The sequence below is a fragment of the Prionailurus viverrinus genome, chromosome F2, assembly GCF_022837055.1.
Source record: "Prionailurus viverrinus isolate Anna chromosome F2, UM_Priviv_1.0, whole genome shotgun sequence".
Classification (NCBI taxonomy): Eukaryota; Metazoa; Chordata; class Mammalia; order Carnivora; family Felidae; genus Prionailurus; species Prionailurus viverrinus.
This window is the reverse complement of record NC_062578.1, coordinates 28889267-28911038: the sequence shown is the minus strand read 5'-3', so window position 1 is coordinate 28911038 and position 21772 is coordinate 28889267. Positions and strand designations below refer to the sequence as shown.

Genomic DNA, 21772 nt, shown 5'->3' with positions numbered 1-21772 from the left:
AGGTATTGTGGGAGTCTTTCCAATTTTAACTACAAGTGAAGTGGAACAGAAATTTACCTGTTTGATGGGAATTCCAGGGTAGCTGGATCAAGGGGTTCAGATGCTGGTGCTCCAACCCTTACTGGTTTCCTTTCTCCTGTCATCTCGTCCCAGTCTCAGCACTCGTTCTCTTGCCTCTAGGCAGGAGGAGAGAAGAACCTGACCCTCCCAATAGATATCCAACAGCTCGGGTCACAGGAACTGTCACTTACCCCAGTATTCGTTGAGTAAGTGTTAGGGAAGGCCTGTAGTTGGCACTGTTTGGGTCAGCTGTCTGCCACTAGCGCAGTCCCTGTAAACAAGGGGCCAGGGTATCCGGGTGGACCAGATCTGAAGCACAAGCCCATGCCTAAGGCCAGGGAGTAGGTGGGAATTATGGCAGACCGTCCCCGAGGGAGCAGGGGAGCACGAGACATGAAATTCCTCGAGGAAAAGAGAGTGTTTAAATAGACAGCACTGCAGACCTGGACAGTCATGGCACGTCTTTACCAGAACATTCTAGGTCAGTCTGAAAGTAGGGTGTGGTCGGTGAGAGGGGGGAAAAGAGGGAAGGGATGAAGAAAGCATACAATACGAGTTGGGCGAACAGCTCCTGGTAGTGTTTCCTTCTATAGAGCAGGAGTGCTTGGAAGTGATTCCTGTGAGGTCAGGCCTAGGTGAGTCAGGATGGCACATTTAGAGTCAGGAATAGGAGAAGGAAAAGCAGGGAATTCAGTCGTAGGCTTGTTGATTTTGAAGTACTTCTGGAATTCCCAGTGGAAAGGTCCAGCAGGACGAACCACATCTTACCTGGTTTTTCCTTCCTTGGGCTGTGGTAGTAGACTCCTTCAGAGTGCCCTCCCGGTAGCCTCTACTTACAGTGCGTCCTATTTGCCACTTCCGGTGTCATCTTTATAAAGCTTCTTATCCTCCCTCCACCTGGCTCAGACACCCTCAGAGGGTTTTTTTTGCATGCTATATTAAGTATAGAAGTTTGTCACTCAAGGTCTTTAATGGTTTGTCCTCAGGCTACATTTCCAGTTTTTATATCTTACAGCTCCCTTCTACTTGGTACATGAATCTTGAGTCAACTGAATTTTTGCCGTTCCGTTCACATAGCCCATGCTTTTCCCACCTCTGGTCTTCCATTCTCACTTTTCTTACCTGCTAGCACGTCTTGACTGGGATCTGACTGGAGAGCTACAGCTGGCTCAGAGAGACATGATGTTACCCCAAGATGGCACCTAAGCAGGTAGGATAGAGATTTCAGATGACAGTTAAATGCTAAATCCTCATGTTTTAGAAATAAGGTTTGCAGTGTCAGCATGAGCCGTTATTTGATTTCTTCATTTCACACTGGTTAGAGCCAGCACTTCAGGGTAGGCATCACAATAGAGAACTCAGCGCCTCCCCTGAAGGGGAGGACAGGGAGGCACAGGGGGACTGGGAAGGGGGACTGTCACACTGTGTGCTGCTGTTGCAGTGAGTGCTGGGGGGTGGGGAGGGTACAGAAAGTGGGAGAGCTTCTGAGAAAAGGTAGCATTTCTGTCTGAGTCTTGAAGGATGAATGACTTCAGCAAGCAGAAAAAAGGCAACATTTCAGGCAGAGAATGTAACCTGCGATGTCTGCACTGAAGGTCAAGGACGTGGGATTTTGGAGGGATGGTGAGCAGTGTGGAGGTGGCCATGGTTTGCATTGTATTGTGTCAGTATTAAATATCTTGTGCCTTAGTTTGGACTGCTGTAATAAATTATTATAGACTGAGTGGCTTATCTCAACAGACATTTATTTCTCATGGTTCTGGAGGCTGGGAAGTTCAAGATCAAGGTGCCAGTTGATTAGATTCCTGGTGAGAGCCCTTTTCCTGGTTGCCACATGCTGTCCTCTTGTGTCCTCACATGGTGGTGAGAGAGAGCTAGAGCTAGCTCTCTTCTTACAGTGACACTTACTCCATCCAGAGGTGCCATCTTCCTGGCCTCATCTGAATCCAGTCACTTCCCAAAGGTCCCAGCTCCTACCACCATCACATTGAATGAGGGGTTCAGCATATGAATTTTCAGCCCGTAACACTTTGTAATACTTGTGGCTCTAGGAGGAAGAGCAAGTATTGAGAGGGAGAACTGTTTTTTCTACCAGTTATTTAGTGGCCAAATGCAGAGAGTATTGAGAGGGCCAGGGACCTCATCAACCACATCGAGAGGGCCAGGGACCCCGTCAACCACACTCTAATCCAGGGGCATGATGCCCATCCCATTGAGGTAAGAGATACCTTGGATTTCAAGAAACCAGACAATTCATTTTTTTCAAAGAATAATAATAATAAAGAAGTCATTATATTCTATTTCTAAATATAGACTTGACAGCATTTATAGTTGCTCAAATTTTGCTATCTTTTAGGAAAAAAAGGCAGATTGACTTTTGTTGTTAAAAATAAGCTTTTTAAATTTGTTTTTGCGGGAGAGAGGGAGAGGGAGAGAGGGAGAGAGGGAAAGAGAAAATGAGAGAATGAGCAGGGGAGGGGCAGAGGGAGAATCCCAAGCAGGCTCCTCTGTGTCAGAGCAGAACCCGGCCAGGGCTCAGACTCCTGAACTGTGAGAACATGACCTGGGTCAAAATCAAGAGTCAGATTCTTAACTGACTGAGCCACCTCCTTGCCCCCAGGGAGAGTACATTTTTATCAGGTTGATTTGCAGAGGTAGGATACTGCCTTTTTTTGTTATGTAGTGATAGACTGTTGCCCACCTAAGAGAAGGGTTGCCTTTATGTTTACCTCTTTAATAGTAGGTGAGCCATTCATAGAAAGTTCTAGAGCTATCACTTGAGCAAAAGCCTTGGTTAACATAGAAGGAATCTGCTAATAGACTTGTGTCAAAGAAAACGAATTTGGTGACTAAGACGTTTTGCTTACAAGGTAGCTGACACCCAGTCACTCTGCAGGGCATGCTGTACAAATGGAAATAGGTTTTTCCTGCAATTTGCACACGGGTTTATTGTAGCACCTGCAGGCACATGGCTTAAACAGAGAAGGTGCAGGAATACCTGGGAGCTTTACCTTCAGAGCGGATTCTTCTCTTTGCAGTATATGTAACTAAAACACACCCATCTTTCCAGAAAAGGAAAAGAAAGGGAAAGAAAGAGAAAAGGAGGGGCGGGTGGGAGGACAGACAAATTTTTGTTACACTAAGCCAGACATTACTTTAGATAAAGTAATAATGGAAATACAGCTTTATTTCTATACCAAGTTATACTTAGAAAGCTGATCACTAAACTGGGAAGCTTGGCTTTCAGAACTCTGCTGTAATCCAGGGTGGAAAAAACTATCACCCAGATGGCATTTGTAGGAGATTACTGCCTGGTAATCCTTCCTTGTCCTAGAAGATTAAGTCTGGCCTGGTGGTAGTGGTGGTCAGCTGACCGGTGTAAAAAAAAAAAAAAATGTAGTTTCTTGTAACTGTGCCAGTGTCTGACGTTTGCTTGAACTGTTTGTACATCTGGGAGATACTGCAAAACCTGGCCCTCCTTTGTTTACCCAAGAAAGCTCCGCTCCCCTGTGCTGGTTGTTTCTTTGTTGACTGAAATTAACAGCAGGTGGTGAAGAGCCCTAAGGTTGCTTGAGATAAGTCATTTATTAAACAGGCCTGCTTGTCCTGAGGGTGTGAGGGCTTTGAGAAAGAAATGCCACACCTGGGCCAGGAAGCCAGGCTCTTCGAGCCGTGGGGTTGATTTCTTCAGCAAGGTTGCACATGGCGATGTGACCAGAGCCACACTCACCTGAAGCATATCAGACGGTCATAAAACCATGCGTTCTGCCTTTGTCTGGAACGGACTGTAGAGAGATGGATTTTTATGAAGACTACCAGTCCCCGTTTGACTTTGACACAGGAGTGAACAAAAACTACCTCTACTTGTCTCCTAGTGGAAACTCGTCTCCATCCGGATCACCTACTCTGCAGAAGTCTGGTAACTATTAATTTTCCAAAGTTAAATGTGCTGTCATTAAACCTGGACACAACTTGAGGTTTGCTTGGTTTGCTTGGCTTTAAAATTATTAGGGTAAAGATGTACCACGGTGTTGCTGTGTTGAAACTAAGTTAACAAATCTGTCCTAGATTTCATGCAGCGCTAGATGGCTCATTAAATATTTAGAATATATTTATTTATATGTAAAGTAGGAACTTTGACTTTAAAGGTCATACTTTTTATATGAACATTCGAGTTCTTCTGATCACAGTGAGTTCATTGAGCTGATAAATAACAAAAAAGGGAGAATCTGAAGGTCTTTGCTTGTGGTCATCTGTATGTAAATTATGAGGATGCACCCTGATTTTGTCTTTGTTAAGATGAGGCTTAAGACTACATTTCAGGTCCTGTTAGTGGCTGTCCTGGATTTTGTTCGAGAATACTAAGAGCAACATACAGAAATACCTAGGCAAGAGATTTTTTTTTTTTTTTTTTTTTTTAAAGAATTCACTCTTGTTGTACCTTTGGAAGCAGTCACTCCTTGACATGTGCCCCTATGACATTGATTTGAAAGCCAGGTACCGGCAGGGAGAATCTTAGTTTATCAGCCCAAGGCTGGACGCAGCCCTACCACACCGTCCAGGTCACTTCTCTCATTTTGCAGCTAAAGTTTAGACATCACTGAACGACCTTTTCTGTAAAACTAACTCGCCAGAGAAGTGAGCAGATTTTCCTAGAAAGTTAATTTTTTTCCTTATTAATGAAGACAAGGTCATACTTTGCCCTTTGTAAGCCTAAGAAGTGGGTAGTTGAGAACGAAGTGGTAAAGGGTACAGCAGGAAACCTAGTTGTAAGTATTTTGAGTTGTATAGTTGCTAACAGCAGAGCACGTGCTGAAACGACATTCCTCTGTTGGTTGCAGCCATGGCCACCTGTGGGGTGTAGTTTGGATTTCCAGGAAGGGGAATGTTGAAGCTAATAGGTTAACGCTGGTTTCTGGAAGTTGGGGACTGGGAGGCAGCTGTTCGATGTCTGCCGGGGGTGTCAGATTGCCGGGAAGCCCTCTCCCCCGCTCCGTTTCCCCTACCCCTGTGGCCAACCTTGGACCTTTGCAATATAGGAGATCCTAGCCCCTAAAAGGATGGCATCGTCCATCCTAACTTCTAAATCCTACTACAGAAAATGCTTCAAGAGCAGCACAGAGTAGGAAGTTCAAGCTCGATGACAGAGTAAAGCCCAAGCGACAGAGGGCTATGGGGAGTCAGGGCTGTAGTTACGTGACTTCAAGTAGATCTTGGCGATCGGTATGCATGGGTTTGAGATTCCTGGGAGGATTTACCCGGCATGTTTTAGTTCTTTTCTCTCATGGCATCTTTTACCTCCTTTCACTTTCCCCAGTTGCAGTAATTGCTGCCTTTGGATATTTGCTGTTAAAAATAAAGCAGTTAGGAACACTGAATATGTGTCTCGGCAAATTTCAAACAATTGTCTTCCCAATTCTTAGTCGCCGTCTATAGGAGTCTGGGCTCATGATATTAAAAACAAAATTATATATGAAAAGAAAAGACAAGTGAACAACAAAAACTAAAAACAAACTCATGTACCTACTAGTGCTCAAGTTTAGTAGTTTTCTTTAACTGGAAAAAAGGAGGAGGAGAAAGCATTAAAACAAACAGAAACCACCCTAAGCAGTCATATAGTAAGAACATGGTGATTCTAAAATAACCACGTAAAAGAGGATCTAGAACAGTAATCAGTAGTCTCTGTGCCCTGGACCCCTCAGGGCACAAGAAGCCTGCAAATCTGTTTGAACATCAAGCATGAGGCATAGATGGAAAGAATACTATGTCTTGGGTGCATTTGTACTCTTTGTATTTCTATGCAGGAGCTTTTAGGAAAGATACATTATAAATACATTTAAAAGTTCACGTGGCTTTTGGTCACTCTGCATTTTCTTTCTTTTCTTTTCTTTCTTTCTTTCTTTCTTTCTTTCTTTCTTTCTTTCTTTCTGTTTCTTTTTTGAGAGAGAGAGAAAGTGCCAGTGGGGGACTGGCAGAGAGAGAGGGTGAGAGAGAGAATCCCCAGCAGGCTGTGTGCGCAGAGCCCGACGTGGGGCTCGACCTCCTGAATCGTGAGATCATGACCTGAGCTGAAACCAAGAGTGGGACGCTTAACTGACTGCCCCCCCCCCCACAGGCGCCCTGTACTGTGCATTTTCTTAATCAGCAAACAAGTAGTGCACAAAAGAGACTGATGGTAAAAGGAATCCTACTCAGAAAGGTTGGGAACGCTGATCTGAAAAACATATTCTTTGATATTTATCCAAGCCATGATGGGGCAAGTGAGAAAGTAATGAGATTTCATCTATGGGCAGAATGTTCCTAAGAAGCAGTCTGGGTGGGGGATAGGATGAGGGCCAGTGGCTGGAACAAAGAGAGAGAGGTCTTTTATTAGGGATGTTTAAACTCTGATACAACCAACCCACATTCAGAACACCTTATACTTCTTGACCCACAAACCTTGTAAATACAGATATCAATAACTAAAGCAGAACTCTGTGAAAACAGAACTTTACTGTTTGTGATATCCTCTGACATTTTATACTATTCCATTTCTTATTTAAAAAAAATTTTTTTTTCAACGTTTATTTATTTTGGGGACAGAGAGAGACAGAGCATGAACGGGGGAGGGGCAGAGAGAGAGGGAGACACAGAATCGGAAACAGGCTCCAGGCTCCGAGCCATCAGCGCAGAGCCTGACGTGGGGCTCCAACTCACAGACCGCGAGATCGTGACCTGGCTGAAGTCGGACACTTAACCGACTGCGCCACCCAGGCGCCCCACCATTTCTTATTTTTAAAATATTCATTTGGTACTGCTAAATGGATTTCACAGCCCATGGTTTGAAAAGCTGATGTATAATTTTCAGAATCTGGATCTAAGTTCCATTAGGGATGTTAGCCTTTTGGGATCACTGTTCTTCCCTAGCACCTGAAATAGTCCTTGACACCTGTGGCTCAACAAATATTTGATGAGTGAGTGAGTGAGTGAGTGAGTGAGTGAATCAAATGAAACTGTCAGGGACTAGTTCACACTCTAGCTCATTTTCTAGATGTGAACATTGAGGCCAAGAGAGGTGTTGGGACCCACATTGGGACTCACACTCATCCCTCAGTCCTCAAGCCAATGTTTTTGTTGTTTCTTTTTTGTTTGTTTGTTGTTGTTGTTTTATCACACCCTCTTGGCCTCTTTGGTGACAGATATTATAGACCTGGTTAATCATTCAAGATGTGTAGGGGCACCTGGGTGGCTCAGTCAGTTAAGCGTCTGACTCTTGATTTCGGCTCAGGTCATGATCTCAAGGTTCGTGAGTTTGAACCCTGCATTGGGCAACTTGATGACAGTGCAGAGCCTGCTTGGATTCTCTCTCTCCCTCTCTCTTTGTCTCTCCCCTGCTTGCATGCTATCTCTATCTCAAAAAAGAGAATTAAGAGAATTAAGGGGCACCTAGGTGGCTCAGTCATTTAAGCATCCGACTTCGGCTCAGGTCATGATCTCGTGGTTCCTGAGTTCAAGGCCCACAATGGGCTCTGTGCTGACAGCTCAGAGCCTGGAGCCTGCTTTGGATTCTGTGTCTCCCTCTTTCTCTGCCCCTCCTCCACTCGCACTCTCTCTCTCTCTCTCTCAAAAGTAAATAAACATTAAAAAAGAAAAGAAAAGAAAAAAAAATCATTTAAGGTGTAGTCTTTCCTGCCACCACAGGCTTTACCATGGGGGTATTTTGTTGATTATTTATGTGCTGCATGGACTTGTACATTCCATTCTGTCTTTGCACTTGCTGGTCAGCACAGCCATCTCTCAGCCAGCGTCCTTTGTTGCATTTTCAGTGAATACCTACAGAGATAATTTCCCATGTGCTATTTATGTAGAGTCATTCTTCCTCTTAAAAATTTCCTAATGTACAGAATGATGGAGCCCTGTTGTAGAAGACATCTGTGGTTATTTCTAGTGAGTTCGGGAAACAGGATCAGGAGCCATTGAAAAATCTGACCTTTTGGTTACATTGCTGTCGTTTGAACCTGTAAAAACACTGAAAAAACATCAGATTCCTTAGCTCAGAGTCCTTTTCATTCTGTTTCGTTGCCTTTTTGGTTTCTACTTGTATCATCTTTCTTTTTAGGGAAAAGGTTATTGTTACTTCTTGAGAGTTTTTCAAAATTAGTTGTGAAGGTCTTAAATGGCAAATACTATATGATTTACAAAATAAAAATGAGAGCACAGTTGAAGTTTCGGAGAACTTCCTTGTTCCTACAGAGGAAATTTAAGAATGAAAGTGACTTCCTCCCTGGGGATCCCCAAATCTCTCCATGGCTGACTTTTGTGGAGTGCCCTAGTTACTCATGTTGCACTTGAGAGGTCAGATGGTTCTCAAGTAATCCACTGAAGATCCACCCCCTGCCTTTTTTTTTTTTTTTTTTTTTAGATGAAAGAGATTCAGAGGTCAGTTTAGGAATTTCTGGAGGAGGAGAGTAAAGCATTTGAAAATACTGATGTGTTCTACCTTTGTGATCTTTCCTTCCTCCTCTGCTCTTTCTGTGAAGTTTTGGGAGGGTGACCTTTTTGAGTAGGAAGTTGGCCGCTGATCAGGGCCCTGCTTTCAGAGGTGAGTCTTGGGAGCATCTGGGCGCCAGCTCTCTTTTCCTTTTTGGCCTTCGAACTGCCCACCCCCCCTCCTCTTCAGTGGCCCTGATGTTGCCCAGTTAATCTCCAGTCAAGGTTCTGGGTCTTACCCCAAGTGCAGTGGGTCATGTTTCCTAAGCCTTTTGTTCCTTGCTGCCTTGATGACAAGTACTCGACTCATTTTTCTCTCCTACTTTGTTGTACTGTTATCACCACGGGCAAATATGGGAAAATTATAGCCTTAGAAATAGGAAGTTTTCATGGCTTGTGCTACTGAATCTCTTTTCTTCTGAAGAAAATCTGTGTCAAATAGCAGGAGTCAGGTACTCCCTTGCCGTAAGTCACTGGTTTTCAACCTGGGGCAGTTTTGCCTCCTGCAGGCATCTGGCCACAACTAGAGCCAATTTCGAGATGATTTTGGTTGTTACAACTGCTTGTGGCTGTGGGGAGGGACTGCCACTGACATCCAGTGGGTAGATGCCTGCATGCCACGTGGATGACGCACAGGACGGCCCTGCCACAAAGAATTGTCCTGCTCAAAATGCCCCTTATGCCGCCATTGAGAAGCCCTGTTAAGTAGATCCTTTGTTTTTAGGGTCTCCTAAAAGAGAGAAAGGGTCTCGCTTGTTTAGCGTCTCACCTCATTGTGGGGACCTCCACATATTCCTCCCACCTCCGCTGGGATTTTGTTCCATTTGGAAACCAAGAAGGCCCAGAGAGTGGTACCCCCAAGCTCAGACTTTTAAGAGGAAAAATACATTTACCTTGTGATTTTTTTTTTCTTTTTGGATATTACCACTAAAGGCATTTCAAACTGTATGTTGTATCTCTGGGTTTAAAAAAAAAGAACACATATTTCCTTTTGCTTGTGCTTAAGTAAAACAACACTTAGGGACTTAAGTTTCTTTCTTTCTTTCTTTCTTTCTTTCTTTCTTTCTTTCCTTCGACATCATAATGGAAAGTGTGTATTTTAAATATTTCTACAAACAGATATTTGGGTCCAAAAAATGTAATGCAATCATGCTGAAAAGCAGACCAAATATCTAATATTATAAACTTTAAAAGAGACAAGGAATAGTATTTGTACCCTATTTAAACAGAATTGCAAAAATATGTGGACCGAACACCCAAGGAAGCGAGGTTATCGCAGCGTTAGGTGGCGATGCTGGGGCGGGACCTGCCTCAGCCTGGGAAGGCCCGAGTTGCTGTTTCAGGCTGTTACCTGGAGAGGACCAGGGAATGGAGAAGGGAAGGTTGGTCTGCCTCTGAGCTTCTCCGTAAAGTTTAATCTCTTACTTCCTTTTGCCCATGCTTGGACAACAGCTCTGTAAAACACTACGCTTTTATTTTAAACTGGTTTTTTTTTTTCCAACGTTTATTTTTGGGACAGAGAGAGACAGAGCATGAACGGGGGAGGGGCAGAGAGAGAGGGAGACACAGAATCGGAAACAGACTCCAGGCTCCGAGCCATCAGCCCAGAGCCTGACGCGGGGCTCGAACTCATGGACCGCGAGATCGTGACCTGGCTGAAGTCGGACGCTTAACCAACTGCGCCACCCAGGCGCCCCAAAACACTACGCTTTTAAAAGGCCAAATTCCCTACCTTGTCTTGAAAGATTTTGACACTCACTTGCCAGAAGGCAGTGTTAGGCCAAATGGGTTCTTATGGTTCCTTCCAGCTCCTAAGTGCTATAGATTAATTTTTCTTTTAATATATAGTTTATTTTGAGAGAGAGAGAGAGAGTGAGAGAGAGAGCACATGTGCAAGTTAGGGAGGGGCACAGGGAAAGACATTTAAGTTTCCTATTCCTACCCTGGTCCTAAAGCCATGGTTGCCTCTGAAGATTGTGTAAGAGAGGTGTATACAGTTTTATTTCCTAGAGAAGCTTCTAGGGCTCCATTATACTCTAACAACTTCTCTCTTGAGTAGGCGGTGTTAACTAAATAGCACATTATCTTAGACTCCTCCTCTGCAGCTTTTTCCCTCCTAACTGAATATCTTGGGAGCAGCTGACATCATATTCCTCCTCCTGTAATACCACTCGTGTCCCACGTGTACAGCCGCGGTGTGTGTGGCTGTGAATGTGCTTTGTAACATGAAGGTGTATGACCTGCTGCAAATGTAACAGTCTTTGTATAGATTATATATGAGACAGAAGTTGTGTTTTTCTTTAGAAAAATGACATCTTATGTCTGTTTCAGGTTTTTATTTATTTAAAAGAATTTTAATTTTTTTGTGTTTTCAATAGAAAACCTCTGTAGGTGAAGGCACTGAAATAAGAATGAGATACAAAATAAAAAGCTCAAGATAGAAGGTAGACAGTGAAGGGAGACTGAGTTCTTCCCTAACTCAACTGTGTACCTTCCTGTAATTAATGTATTCCGAGAGTACTACTGAGCATCTGTGTAGCAGATGCGATGCTGGGCTAAAGATGCAGGATTGTAACACAGTGCTGAGGTCAAATGTTGCTCAGCCCCGAAGCCTGTGTTCTAAGTACAGTAGACATTGCATACAGAGTGTTATACCCAGAGCAGGGCATGGGCACAGGGTCCAAAGAAAGCCTCCAAGAACAGGAGACTCTTAAAACTGATTTATTGAAATGAATGAGACTTGGAAATAAGGAGGGGGTTTCCAGAAGAGAAAATAACAGGTGCAGAGACATAAGAAAAAGAGAGCATGATTTGGAAAGAGCTGGTGGAGGTTGTGGTAGAACATTGTGAATGTTGTTAATGCCACTGAGTTGTATGCTTAAAAATGGGTTAGGATGGCAGGTTTTATGTTGTATATTCTACCACAAAAAAATTAAATGGGCAAAAGTGTATGGAAGGCAGTTTATTTTACTTTTTGAGTTAATGCATTACTCACAATAAAAAGCATGTCTTTGTAGGAACCGCAGGTTGGAAGATGCAGTGACTGTGTTGGGCAGGAGATGGAGTTTGTGGGCTCCCGATTGTCAAGAGCATTGAGCTTTACTAGGAAGTGGGAAACCCTAGAAGGATTTAAGGCAAGGGAATGCTGTGGTCAGAGCCATACTTTACTTTAGAAGCTCACTCTGGTGGCAGGGTGGTGAATGGATTGGAGGGACAGACACCATCAGGGACCTTTAAGGGCAAGATTCTGAGCAAGAAATCATGAGAGATTGAATCAAGGCAGGAGCAGTGGGTTCAGAGGGGAGGCATGAAGTAGATGCCTGGTGGGGGGAATGAGACAAAGCCATATCTCAGAGGTAAGAAGAAAAATCCCAGGAGGGCAGATGGGGAGGTGTCACAGGAGGGAAGATTCCAGACCAAGGTTCAGTGCTGATGCCTTGGAGGTATCAAATAACATGATGATTGACAGCTGTCATTTTGAGGATGCAGAGGAGAGGCAGACACAGGTGGAAGGGGGTTGAAGAGAGACGGCAAATGAGGGGACCCTGTGAACCATGCTTCATGGAAGAGGAGAGAACGCATGTGATACATGTAGCACATGGAAAAGTGGGGCAATAGCATGTCCTTACCGAACATCTAATATGTGCCCACTCTCTGTGTTCATCGTCCTTTAAACTGTTCTTCCAGAAGCCTGGAGAGCTAGGTGGTAGTGCATGTTTTTAATATTCGTTTGTTTGTTTATTGTAAAGTTTATTTATTTTGAGAGAGAGAGTGCAGGGGAGGGGCAGAGAGAGGGAGAGACAGAATCCAAAGCAGGCTCTGTGCTGTCAGCGAGGAGGCCAACACAGGGCTCGAACTCATGAACGGTGAGATCACGACCTGAGCCGAGATCAAGAGTTGGATGCTTAATTGACTGGGCTACCCAGGCACCCCATGTGTTGTTTTTAAAAGAGGTAATGGGTTTTTTTTTGGGGGGGGGGCTCAGTCTCCTAGGGCTGCCATAACAAAGTGCCCCAAATTGAGTGACTTAAACAACAGAAATGTGTTCTGTCTCAGCTCTGGTGGCTAGAAGTCCAAAATGAAGGCGTCAGCAGGGCCATGCACCTTCTGTAGGGAAACCCTTCCTTGCCTCATCCTAGCTTCTGCTGGTTGTGGGCATTCCTTGACTGCAGTTGTATCCCTCCAGTCCTCCTCCATGGCACATGGAGCTGTCTCTGCGTCTCTGTGTGCTCTGTACGTTTCCATGATGTTCTTTCTGGGTTTCTGTGTCTAAATTTCCTTCTTATAAGGACACCAGTCATTGGATTAGGGCCCACCCTAATTCACTGTGATCTCATCTTGACTATATTTGCAGAAACCTGTTTCCAAATAACACATTTGCAGGTGCAGGGTCTTAGGAAATGGAATGTATCCGTTTGGGGGACACACGTCAACCTACAGCCCATCTAATTTCAAAGTTCATGCTTATCTTTTTCTACTCTTTAGAAAAAATCCCTGCCCCTAGTTTCCTCATCTTATTCAATAAAATATTTTGATGAAATGATCCAAAGTTTTTTTTCAGATCTGAAATTATGTGAAAATGGCTAAACAGTTTTCAACTGACCGTCATAGAAACTCTTGAGGGGAAGCAGTTGGTCTTCCACTGCGGTGGGTGCTCCGCTGTGGGGTAGGTTGGGATGCATCCATAGCACCCGAGCAGAAAGGTACTCACCCAACCCTTCATCATGGCTTAATTTTAATTGTAGGTTCAAAATTTGTGGGGCGCCTGGGTGGCTTGGTCGGTTAAGCGTCCGACTTCGGCTCAGGTCATGATCTCGTGGTCCGTGGGTTCGAGCCCAGCATCGAGCTCTGTGCTGACAGCTCAGAGCCTGGAACCTGTTTCAGATTCTGTGTCTCCCTCTCTCTCTGCCTCTCCCCTGTTCATGCTCTGTCTCTCTCTGTCTCAAAAATAAATAAACGTTAAAAAAAAAATTAAAAAAAAAACAACCAAAGTTTGTATTTAAAAAAAGGCCTTGCTTCCTTTCCTGGTTGAAATTTTGGGGAGTATGTGTCGAAGAGGTGGCTATGCATTGGAAAGTAAGGAGAAACTTCATTTGAATCAATGTTTAACCAGGATATCTGTTCAAATAAAGCATTAATAACATTTGCTCTGTTCTTGGTGCTTGTAGTATCGAGATGGAAAGATAAGGGTGTGACATCAGGGCTTTATAGTCTGGAACTAGAAACATGGTCAAGACTGGAATCTTTTTCCATTCTTCCTGTTCTTCCCTACCATGCGAGCACATCACACACATTTCCACTGAAGCTAGAGACCTGAGAGCTTTGTTTTCCTCAAATTACTAATGAGTTTTCAGGAATCTGGAGTGTTGCATTTCATCTCTTCTAAGAAACCGCAAATTCTAGGATGTACTGTTAATAGTATTTGTTCATTGGGGCGCCTGGGTGGCTCAGTCAGTTGAACGTCTGACTTTGGCTCAGGTCATGATCACGTGGTTCATGAGTTCGAGCCCCGTGTTGGGATCTCTGCTGTCAGTGCACACCCTGCTTGGGATCCTCTGTCGCCTTGTCTTTCTCTGTCCCTCTCCCCCCTTCTTTAAAAAATAAACATTTAAAAAAATAGTGTTTGTTCGTTAAAGGGAAACATTGCTGCAAGTTAAAAGACGAAAAGGCAATGCTTTAATTTTACTTAAACATGTTATGCTTATTAACACTGTTTTTTATTTAATCAGACATATATGTTGACTGTAACACTCCTGTGCATAGTAGTTAAGTAAACCAAGTTTCGGTTTTCCTGAAACACCTTCACATGCAGTAACTTACCAGAATTGCTTTTCAACTGGGAATAATCCGAGTCTTGCTTTATTTTCCTCACACAGGATGTCTGTGATGCAGACTTTCTTAAAAGAGAGGCCTGCGATTTTCTAAGTACCTGGCTCTGCAAATTTTGGAACATATTTACAGGTGATAAACAACTTTGCCACAAGGACTGCCTAACTGGCTGGCTGTCAGTGCACTTCAAGTCCAAAGTTGTAAATGTAAAAGAAACAGTTGTGTCTTAGGATTGATGGGGCATCATCTTCCTGGTCTCTGTTCATCTTCCTCGTCACTCCCTTGGCAGTGGACCTCTCACCTGGGCACCCAACAGTTTGCCTGTCAGTGGGCTGCAGGCTCTCCCTGCTACCTAACTCTCCAGGGGGGTGCCGGGGGAACGGGTGGGCTGTTTGCACAACGAGAGGAATTGAGGAAGTGGCTAATGTAGAAACAACCAGATAGAACAAATTATCTCCGATTTTTGGTCATGTGGGCTCAGTGATGGTATCTGTGACTTTCAGCCTGGGATCCACATACGTTTGTGACCCTCAGTGAAGTGGAAGTCCCTGTGGAGAAGACCCTGGCTGGGGTGCCTGGGTGGCTCAGTCGGCTAACTGCCCGACTTTGGCTCAGGTCATGATCTCGTGGTTCTTGTGTTTGAGCTCCGTGTAGGGCTCTGTGCTGACAGCTCGGAGCCTGGCGCTTGCTTCAAATTCTGTGTCTCCCTCTCTCTCTCTGCCCCTCCCCCTTTGCCACTCACACTCCATCTCTCTCAAAAATAGACAAACATTAAAAAAAAAAAAAAATTAAAAAATGAAGGACCCGGCCCTCTGCTTCCAGCATGCCCTTCGTCCCTTCTGTCACCTGCTCTCTATCCTCCCCACTGGTTGGAATTTCCTTAAGAAAAAGTGTAGGTGAGGGGTGCCTGGGTGATGCAGTCGATATTAAGCATCTGACTTCAGCTCAGGTCATGATTTCACTGTTAGTGAGTTCGAGCCCCACATCAGGTTCCGCATTGACAGTCCTGTCTCCCTCTCTCTCTGCCTCTCCCCAACTTTCTCTCTCTCTCTCAAAAATAAATAAATAAATAAAAAAGTGTAGGCGAAGGAGCAAGAGTGGAGAGTCAGAAAAACCTGCATTTTAATCTCACCTGTGATTCCGGGCAAATTACTAACCGCAGAGGGCCTCAGTTTCGTAGTGTGAATAAAAAGTACTCCTTTCATCACATGTTGGTTGTAAGATGCTTTTTCAAAAAGGAGGTAACATGAATCTCCCTGGCTGTATATTAGACCTCAATAAATATTAATCGTATTTTGTCCCTCTTTACCATCTTTTAAAAACAGTTTTCCATCAGATTCTGAGGAAGGAACATTAAAATGAATGATTAAATGAGAATTTTTTGCATTACAGTTTTAAGTAACCTGTATGTTATAATTTTGCCATTTCCCAACTTGTGTTGTGAATGAGTTATTTTTTTCTCCCCAAAGGCAGACTCTGCCTCTACAATAAATATTGCACTCTTACTTAACATATGGGAAATTGGAAAATCTATAGAGAAACTTCTGAGGTGCCAGGTTTGGAGAAACCTTACATTTGGAACCGGAGATTGCTTTTGATCTAGTCTGCCAGGCTCTTTTCCTTCATACAGTCTTAATCGTTGTTTCTAGAGATCTTACAAGTCAGATCTTCAGCCCCTACTCTTCATGTGTACTTTGGACATCAATGACTTTAAGCATATGCTTAAAAATTTTTTTTTAATTATTTTTTTGAGAGAGAGAGAATGAACAGGGGAGGGATAGGAGGAGGGGCAGAGAGAGAGAGGGAGACACAGAATCTGAAGCAGGCTCCAGGCTCTGAGCTGTCAGCACAGAGTCTGAAGTGGGGCTCAAACCCACAAACCATGAGCTCATGACCTGAGCCGAAGTTAGACGCTTAAACAACTGAGCCACCCACGCACTCCTAAACATATATTTTCAAATCAAACCCTCTAGGTTCAAAATCACAACTCCATGTATTCAGGTATGTTACCACAGGCAAGTTGCTTAACCTCCGTAAGCTTCGGTTTTGTCATCTGTAAATGGTAATCCGCACATCACGGAAGTGTTGTACTTCTGTTTGGACCACTTAGTTCAGATTTGGATATACATAGAATGAAATGCACTCTATGGGGGTGTGGTTGTGGCTTATTAATAATTTTCCTAAGTCATGACTGTCCTGTTTTGCCAGTGATTTTGATATCTGTGTTCTTCATTTTTCATTTTTCTCCGCTGAGTTGACTATCCCAAAACAAACCTCACTTTTTTTTTTTTTTAATGTTTATTTATTTTTGAGAGAGAGAGAGAGAGAGCGCACAAGCAAGGGAGGGACAGAGAGAGGGAGACACAGAATCTGAAGCAGGCTCCAGGCTCTGAGCTGTCAGCACAGAGCCAGATGCGGGGCTCAAACTCACGAGCTGTGAGATCGTGACCTGCGCAGAAGCCAGAAGTTTTAACCCACTGAGCCACCCAGGCGCCCCCAAACCTCGCCTTTAAATTTTAAGGTTGATAATTTGCTGCCACCTAGAGGCTAATATGGAAAAAGCAGAACATGTAATTACTAAATTACTTAGATTGGGAATATAAAATCTCAAAGGTCATCTTGGAGGCCTTGAGGCCAACTGTGGACAACTCTATGACCCCCTTTTCTGAGATATTTAATTTCCCTGGTAGCCTAACTAAATGCATGAATCGTATCAGAATCCCTCTAGATTCTTTTTGGAATTGGGCAGCTGTGTATAAACCACTGTTAGTACTTACATATTAAATTTTTCTTCTTAAGCAGATTTGCAAACTAGTATTTATTAAAAAGCATGAAAGAGGCTTTGTGTTTTAAGGCATGGTTTAGAGCCAGGGTTTTTGGTTTTTTTTTTTTTTTTTTTTTGAGTCTTGTTCTAGTTGGAGATTTGAGAAGTCTGAGCAAAACATTAAAAATAAAGAATGTTTACAATTAACTTTGTTACGGTTCGTACTGTATTGCCTTATATGATTGTTACCATGTAGTCCTCTTCTGTCCTCAATCTCCTACTCTTCGTCACATAATGTGGTACAGGGGATAAATTTGTAAGCACACATGGACCCTCTTCAGTGATTTCTGACCATACACGCCTTACCCACAGTGGGATTTGGCTGGAGTCGGTGTGTGAGTGTTCCAATGACAGACAGCAGGGGGTGGGCCCAGTAAGGCCTGTGTGCTAAAGTACCGGGTTGGATTTTGTCTTGAAAACAGCAGGGAACCACTAATGGACTGTAAGCTGGAAAGGGGGACATGGTCAGGTTTCTATCACAGGAATGTTACTTGGGCCGTCCGAAGACATTTTAGAGGGGGCCTGTAGAAGCAGTTACTCATTGAGCTTTTCCGTCTACGGACTGTACCTGTCACATATTGTCTGTGCATTAGAAGACTTACTCATTCTCTGTTTGCAACTCTGGTTTTCGGTTTTTGGAATTGTTTTATTTGTAGTTTATGCCCTTAGCGGTTCTGTAAACACCTTTCCGGTGGGCACTGTTTTGGTACTGTTGTGCTAATGATTATTGCTGTTATAATTATTAAGTACCGTTAGCAGTTGATATGCAGCGGACCCTGCAACAGGTGTCTCTGTACCTTGTACACAATGTCCATACATGCTGTGTCATTGATCCACATACTTCTCTTAGCTTTGCCATGGCGCTGGCTGCTTGTTGAACAGCGTGGTTATTCTCACCCCTTCCTTTTCCGCCTGCCTGTGAAGTCTGTCATCTGCTGCCTGGCATCTTGCTTTGGGCTGGATGCCACATTGCTGTTATGGCTGAACTAGCGCGTCTCAGAAATGGACGTGGGGGTGGTGTGGAACCGTGATTGCTTTAATCCCCAGTGGCAGAAAGAGGCGAAGAGCAGGAGAAGGAGGAGACCTTTCTCTGGTTCCCTATGCAAAAACTCTATCGCCAGAGGAGACTAAGAAAACCCAAACCTCTGTGACTACGGTAAAACAAGTGAGGCCAGCGGCCCCCTGCCTTAGCTGTAAAATTCAAGAGGGCACCAAAATGCCCTGTGATCAAGACAGACAATGTTAATGCAATATTCAAATAAATTAAAATGAAATGAGGATGAACAAAATACTAACCTTTAAATTTTTTTTAACGTTTATTTATTCTTGAGAGACAGAGAGAGACAGAGCATGAGCATGGGAGGGGCAGAGAGAGAGGGAGACACAGAATCTGAAGCAGGCTCCAGGCTCTGAGCTGCCAGCACAGAGCCCGATGCAGGGCTCGAACTCACAAACCGCGAGATCATGACCTGAGCTGAAGTCAGATGCCTAACCAACTGAGCCACCCAGGTGCCCCCTAACCTTTTAAATAAAGACAAGATCAGGGGGTACCTGGGTGGCTCAGTCGGTTAAGCATCTGACTCTTGGTTCAGCTCAGGTCATGATCTAGTGGTTTGTGGGCTCAAGCCCTGTGTCAGGCTGTGTGCTGACAATGTGAAGCCTGCTTGGGATTCTCTCTCTCTTCCTGCCCCCATTTCTCTTTGCCTCTCCCCCTCTCTCCCTCTCCCCCCCACCCCAAAATAAATAATAAACTTAAAAAAAAGTTAAATGAAGACAAGATCAGAGGTGGCTCAGTCAGTTAAGTGTCTGACTTTTGATTTCTGCTCAGGTCACGATCTCACGGCTCATCGATTAGAGCCCCACGCTGGGCTCTGTGCAAACAGTGGAGCCTGCTTGGGATTCTGTCTCCCTTTCTCTCTGCCCCTCCCCCCTCAAAATAAATAAATAAACTTTTAAAAAACGTTAAAAAAAAAAAAGACAAGATGAGAAACAGTGCTGTGCAAAGCCATTTTGGAGCCTTGAGGTGGAAGGAAAAATCAGTAATACTGAGCCTACTTAAAATTTTGATATTTTGTGCATCATAGATTCTTTGAATTAACTTTGATATTTGGAAACTATTGCATGAAAATATTAAAATTATTTATATTGAGTTTTTTGGTGCCACCTTAAATTTTGCGCCCAAGGTTTGGGGGCCTTGCTGACCTAACCCTAGCATTGGGCATGGTTGGTTGGCAGAGAGACAGAAGGGTTGCTGAGGGTCAGATGCCTTCTTGGCCACTTGAGAAATACCAGATTCTTCCTGAAGGGACCACTGTGGTCGGCCCTCTTCCAGAGGAGTGAGTGTGGCCGTGTTGGTCTTAAATAACTTGGAAAGCTTTTATGTGAGTGTTGGTCATTTCTGCATACGTTAGGACTTTTTAAAGGTTATCTGGATGATATATAGATATTTTTAAAAGCTACAGGAAGGTGTTTCCTACTTCCACTAACAATGGAAAGAAATGTAATAAATTATTTTATTTTTTCTGGAATAAAATTTTTGTAGGCATTGAGTTTGTTCAGTTCACGACTGAGGTTAAGTTGCTGGATTTGATTAGCAGAGGAAATTAGAGACATTTACAAACCTCTTTCCTTGTTAGTGTAAATTAGTCTGATTTACTAGTTTAACATTTGAAGCCTTGGCAAGATCCCATTCTTGGCCTCTTAACTCTTCTCCTTTGCAGTAACTATATTGCGGAAACGAACAGAATCTGAACGAATGCTGTATTTTTTAAATTCGTATTTTGGCAGAGTGCAATTTGGCGGTTTTTAGTGGTAGCTCAGACTTTCTTTTGTCCTGTACAGGGAGAGCCAGGTCACTTGAAGGTATAGAAAGTCGATGTGTGGATCCGGTCTAATTGGTTTTATTCTCATTGGAGCAGTAAAGAAGCCTAAGGGAGAATTTTACACAGCCTTCATACCTTACAGACTCTTTTTTTAAATCCCCAACAAGGTCTGCTGAGAACAGACCCAGTACCCGAGGAAGGAGAAGATGTTGCAGCCACGATCAGTGCCACAGAGACCCTATCAGAGGAGGAGCAACAAGAACTAAGAAGAGAACTTGCAAAGGTAAAGAAGCATTCCTTTCGGAACTTCCTGTTTTGCCCTTACAGTGTCATTTGTGTTTCTAAAGCACAAGGTAACAACGCGTCATTGGTTCCAGGGGAGAGAAAGCAACATGCATTTACTTTTCCTAGAGGTCTTGAGTGGGGGAGAAGAAATACAAGAGCATGATACCAGTTTGTTTTTATAGGAAAAAGGGTCTATAATGGGTGAAGGGAGTCTGAGAAGTAGAGTGTGATGGAGGAAATGGATGAGAGGAGGAATAGTGGATACCGTCTCAGGGGCTGCACTAAGTCTGATACCCTTGGCTTTGCCCCTCCATCAGTGACTCTGGTGTCTCCTTTGCTGTGTTGTGGATATAGGCACTTTGAGCCCTCTTTCCTTCCCTCCCTTTCTCTCTCTTTTTCTTAAAATTAGCCACTTGAAAGTGTACAATTCAGTGGCATTTAGCACATTCACATTGTTGTACAGCTATCACCTCTGTGTAGTTCCAGAACAATTTTATCACTCCCAGGGGAGACGCATACTCATTAAACTGGCGTCCTCAATCTCTCCTCCCTCATCCCCTGGCAACAATAGTCAGCTTTATGTCTTGTCTGTATGGATTTACTGATTCTGGATATTTTATTTAAATGGAATCATATAATATGTTACTTTGTGTATGTTTTTTAGGTTCACTTAGCATAATGTTTTTTGAGGTTCATTCTTGTTGTAGCACGTATTGGTACTTTACTATTTTTTATGGTTGAATAATATTCCACTTTATGTGTCTTCCACATTTTGTTTCTCTCTTTGTGTGTTGATTCCACATTTTTATAATTGTAGGCACTGAGCTGGGAACATTTGTATAAAAGTACTTGTTTGAATACCTGTTTTTGGGGCGCCTGGGTGGCGCAGTCGGTTAAGCGTCCGACTTCAGCCAGGTCACGATCTCACGGTTCGTGAGTTCGAGCCCCGCGTCAGGCTCTGGGCTGATGGCTCAGAGCCTGGAGCCTGTTAACGATTCTGTGTCTCCCTCTCTCTCTGCCCCTCCCCCGTTCATGCTCTGTCTCTCTCTCTCCGAAAAAAATAAATAAATGTTGAATACCTGTTTTTAGTTCCTTTGGATCTATATCTAGAAGTGGGATTGCTGCATCAGATGATGATAATTCCAGTTTAACTTTTTTGGGGAACTGCCAAACTACTCACAGCAGGGGCACCATTTTACATCCCAATCAGCTATTTCTCTACATCTTTGCCAATATTTGTTATTTTCTGTCTTTCTGACTGAGTGTAAAGTGGTATCTCATTGTGCTTTTGATTTGTATTTCCCTCATGACTAATGATACTGAGCATTCATGAGCTTATTAGCCACTTGTACACCTTCTTTGGAGAAATATCTATTCAAATTCTTTGCCCAGTTTTTCTTTTAATTGTCTGTTTTGTTGTTGAGATGTCGAGCTCTTTGTATATTCTGGATATTAGACCCTTATCAGATATATTTTCTCCTGT

General features: G+C 43.5%; 1 protein-coding gene across 3 annotated transcripts in view; it reads left to right on the top strand.

The window, feature by feature from the left end:
- TPD52 (tumor protein D52) overlaps positions 1–21772 on the top strand; it is a 113393-nt gene that overhangs the window by 69599 nt on the left and 22022 nt on the right. For 2 of the 3 annotated variants that reach the window (XM_047842612.1, XM_047842611.1), the window contains exons 6-7: positions 14406–14490; positions 20172–20287. In XM_047842612.1, the coding sequence (XP_047698568.1) occupies positions 14406–14490; positions 20172–20287 (201 nt within the window). The remainder of the gene's footprint in view (positions 1–14405; positions 14491–20171; positions 20288–21772) is intronic. The other variant, XM_047842613.1, reaches the window with a different exon arrangement.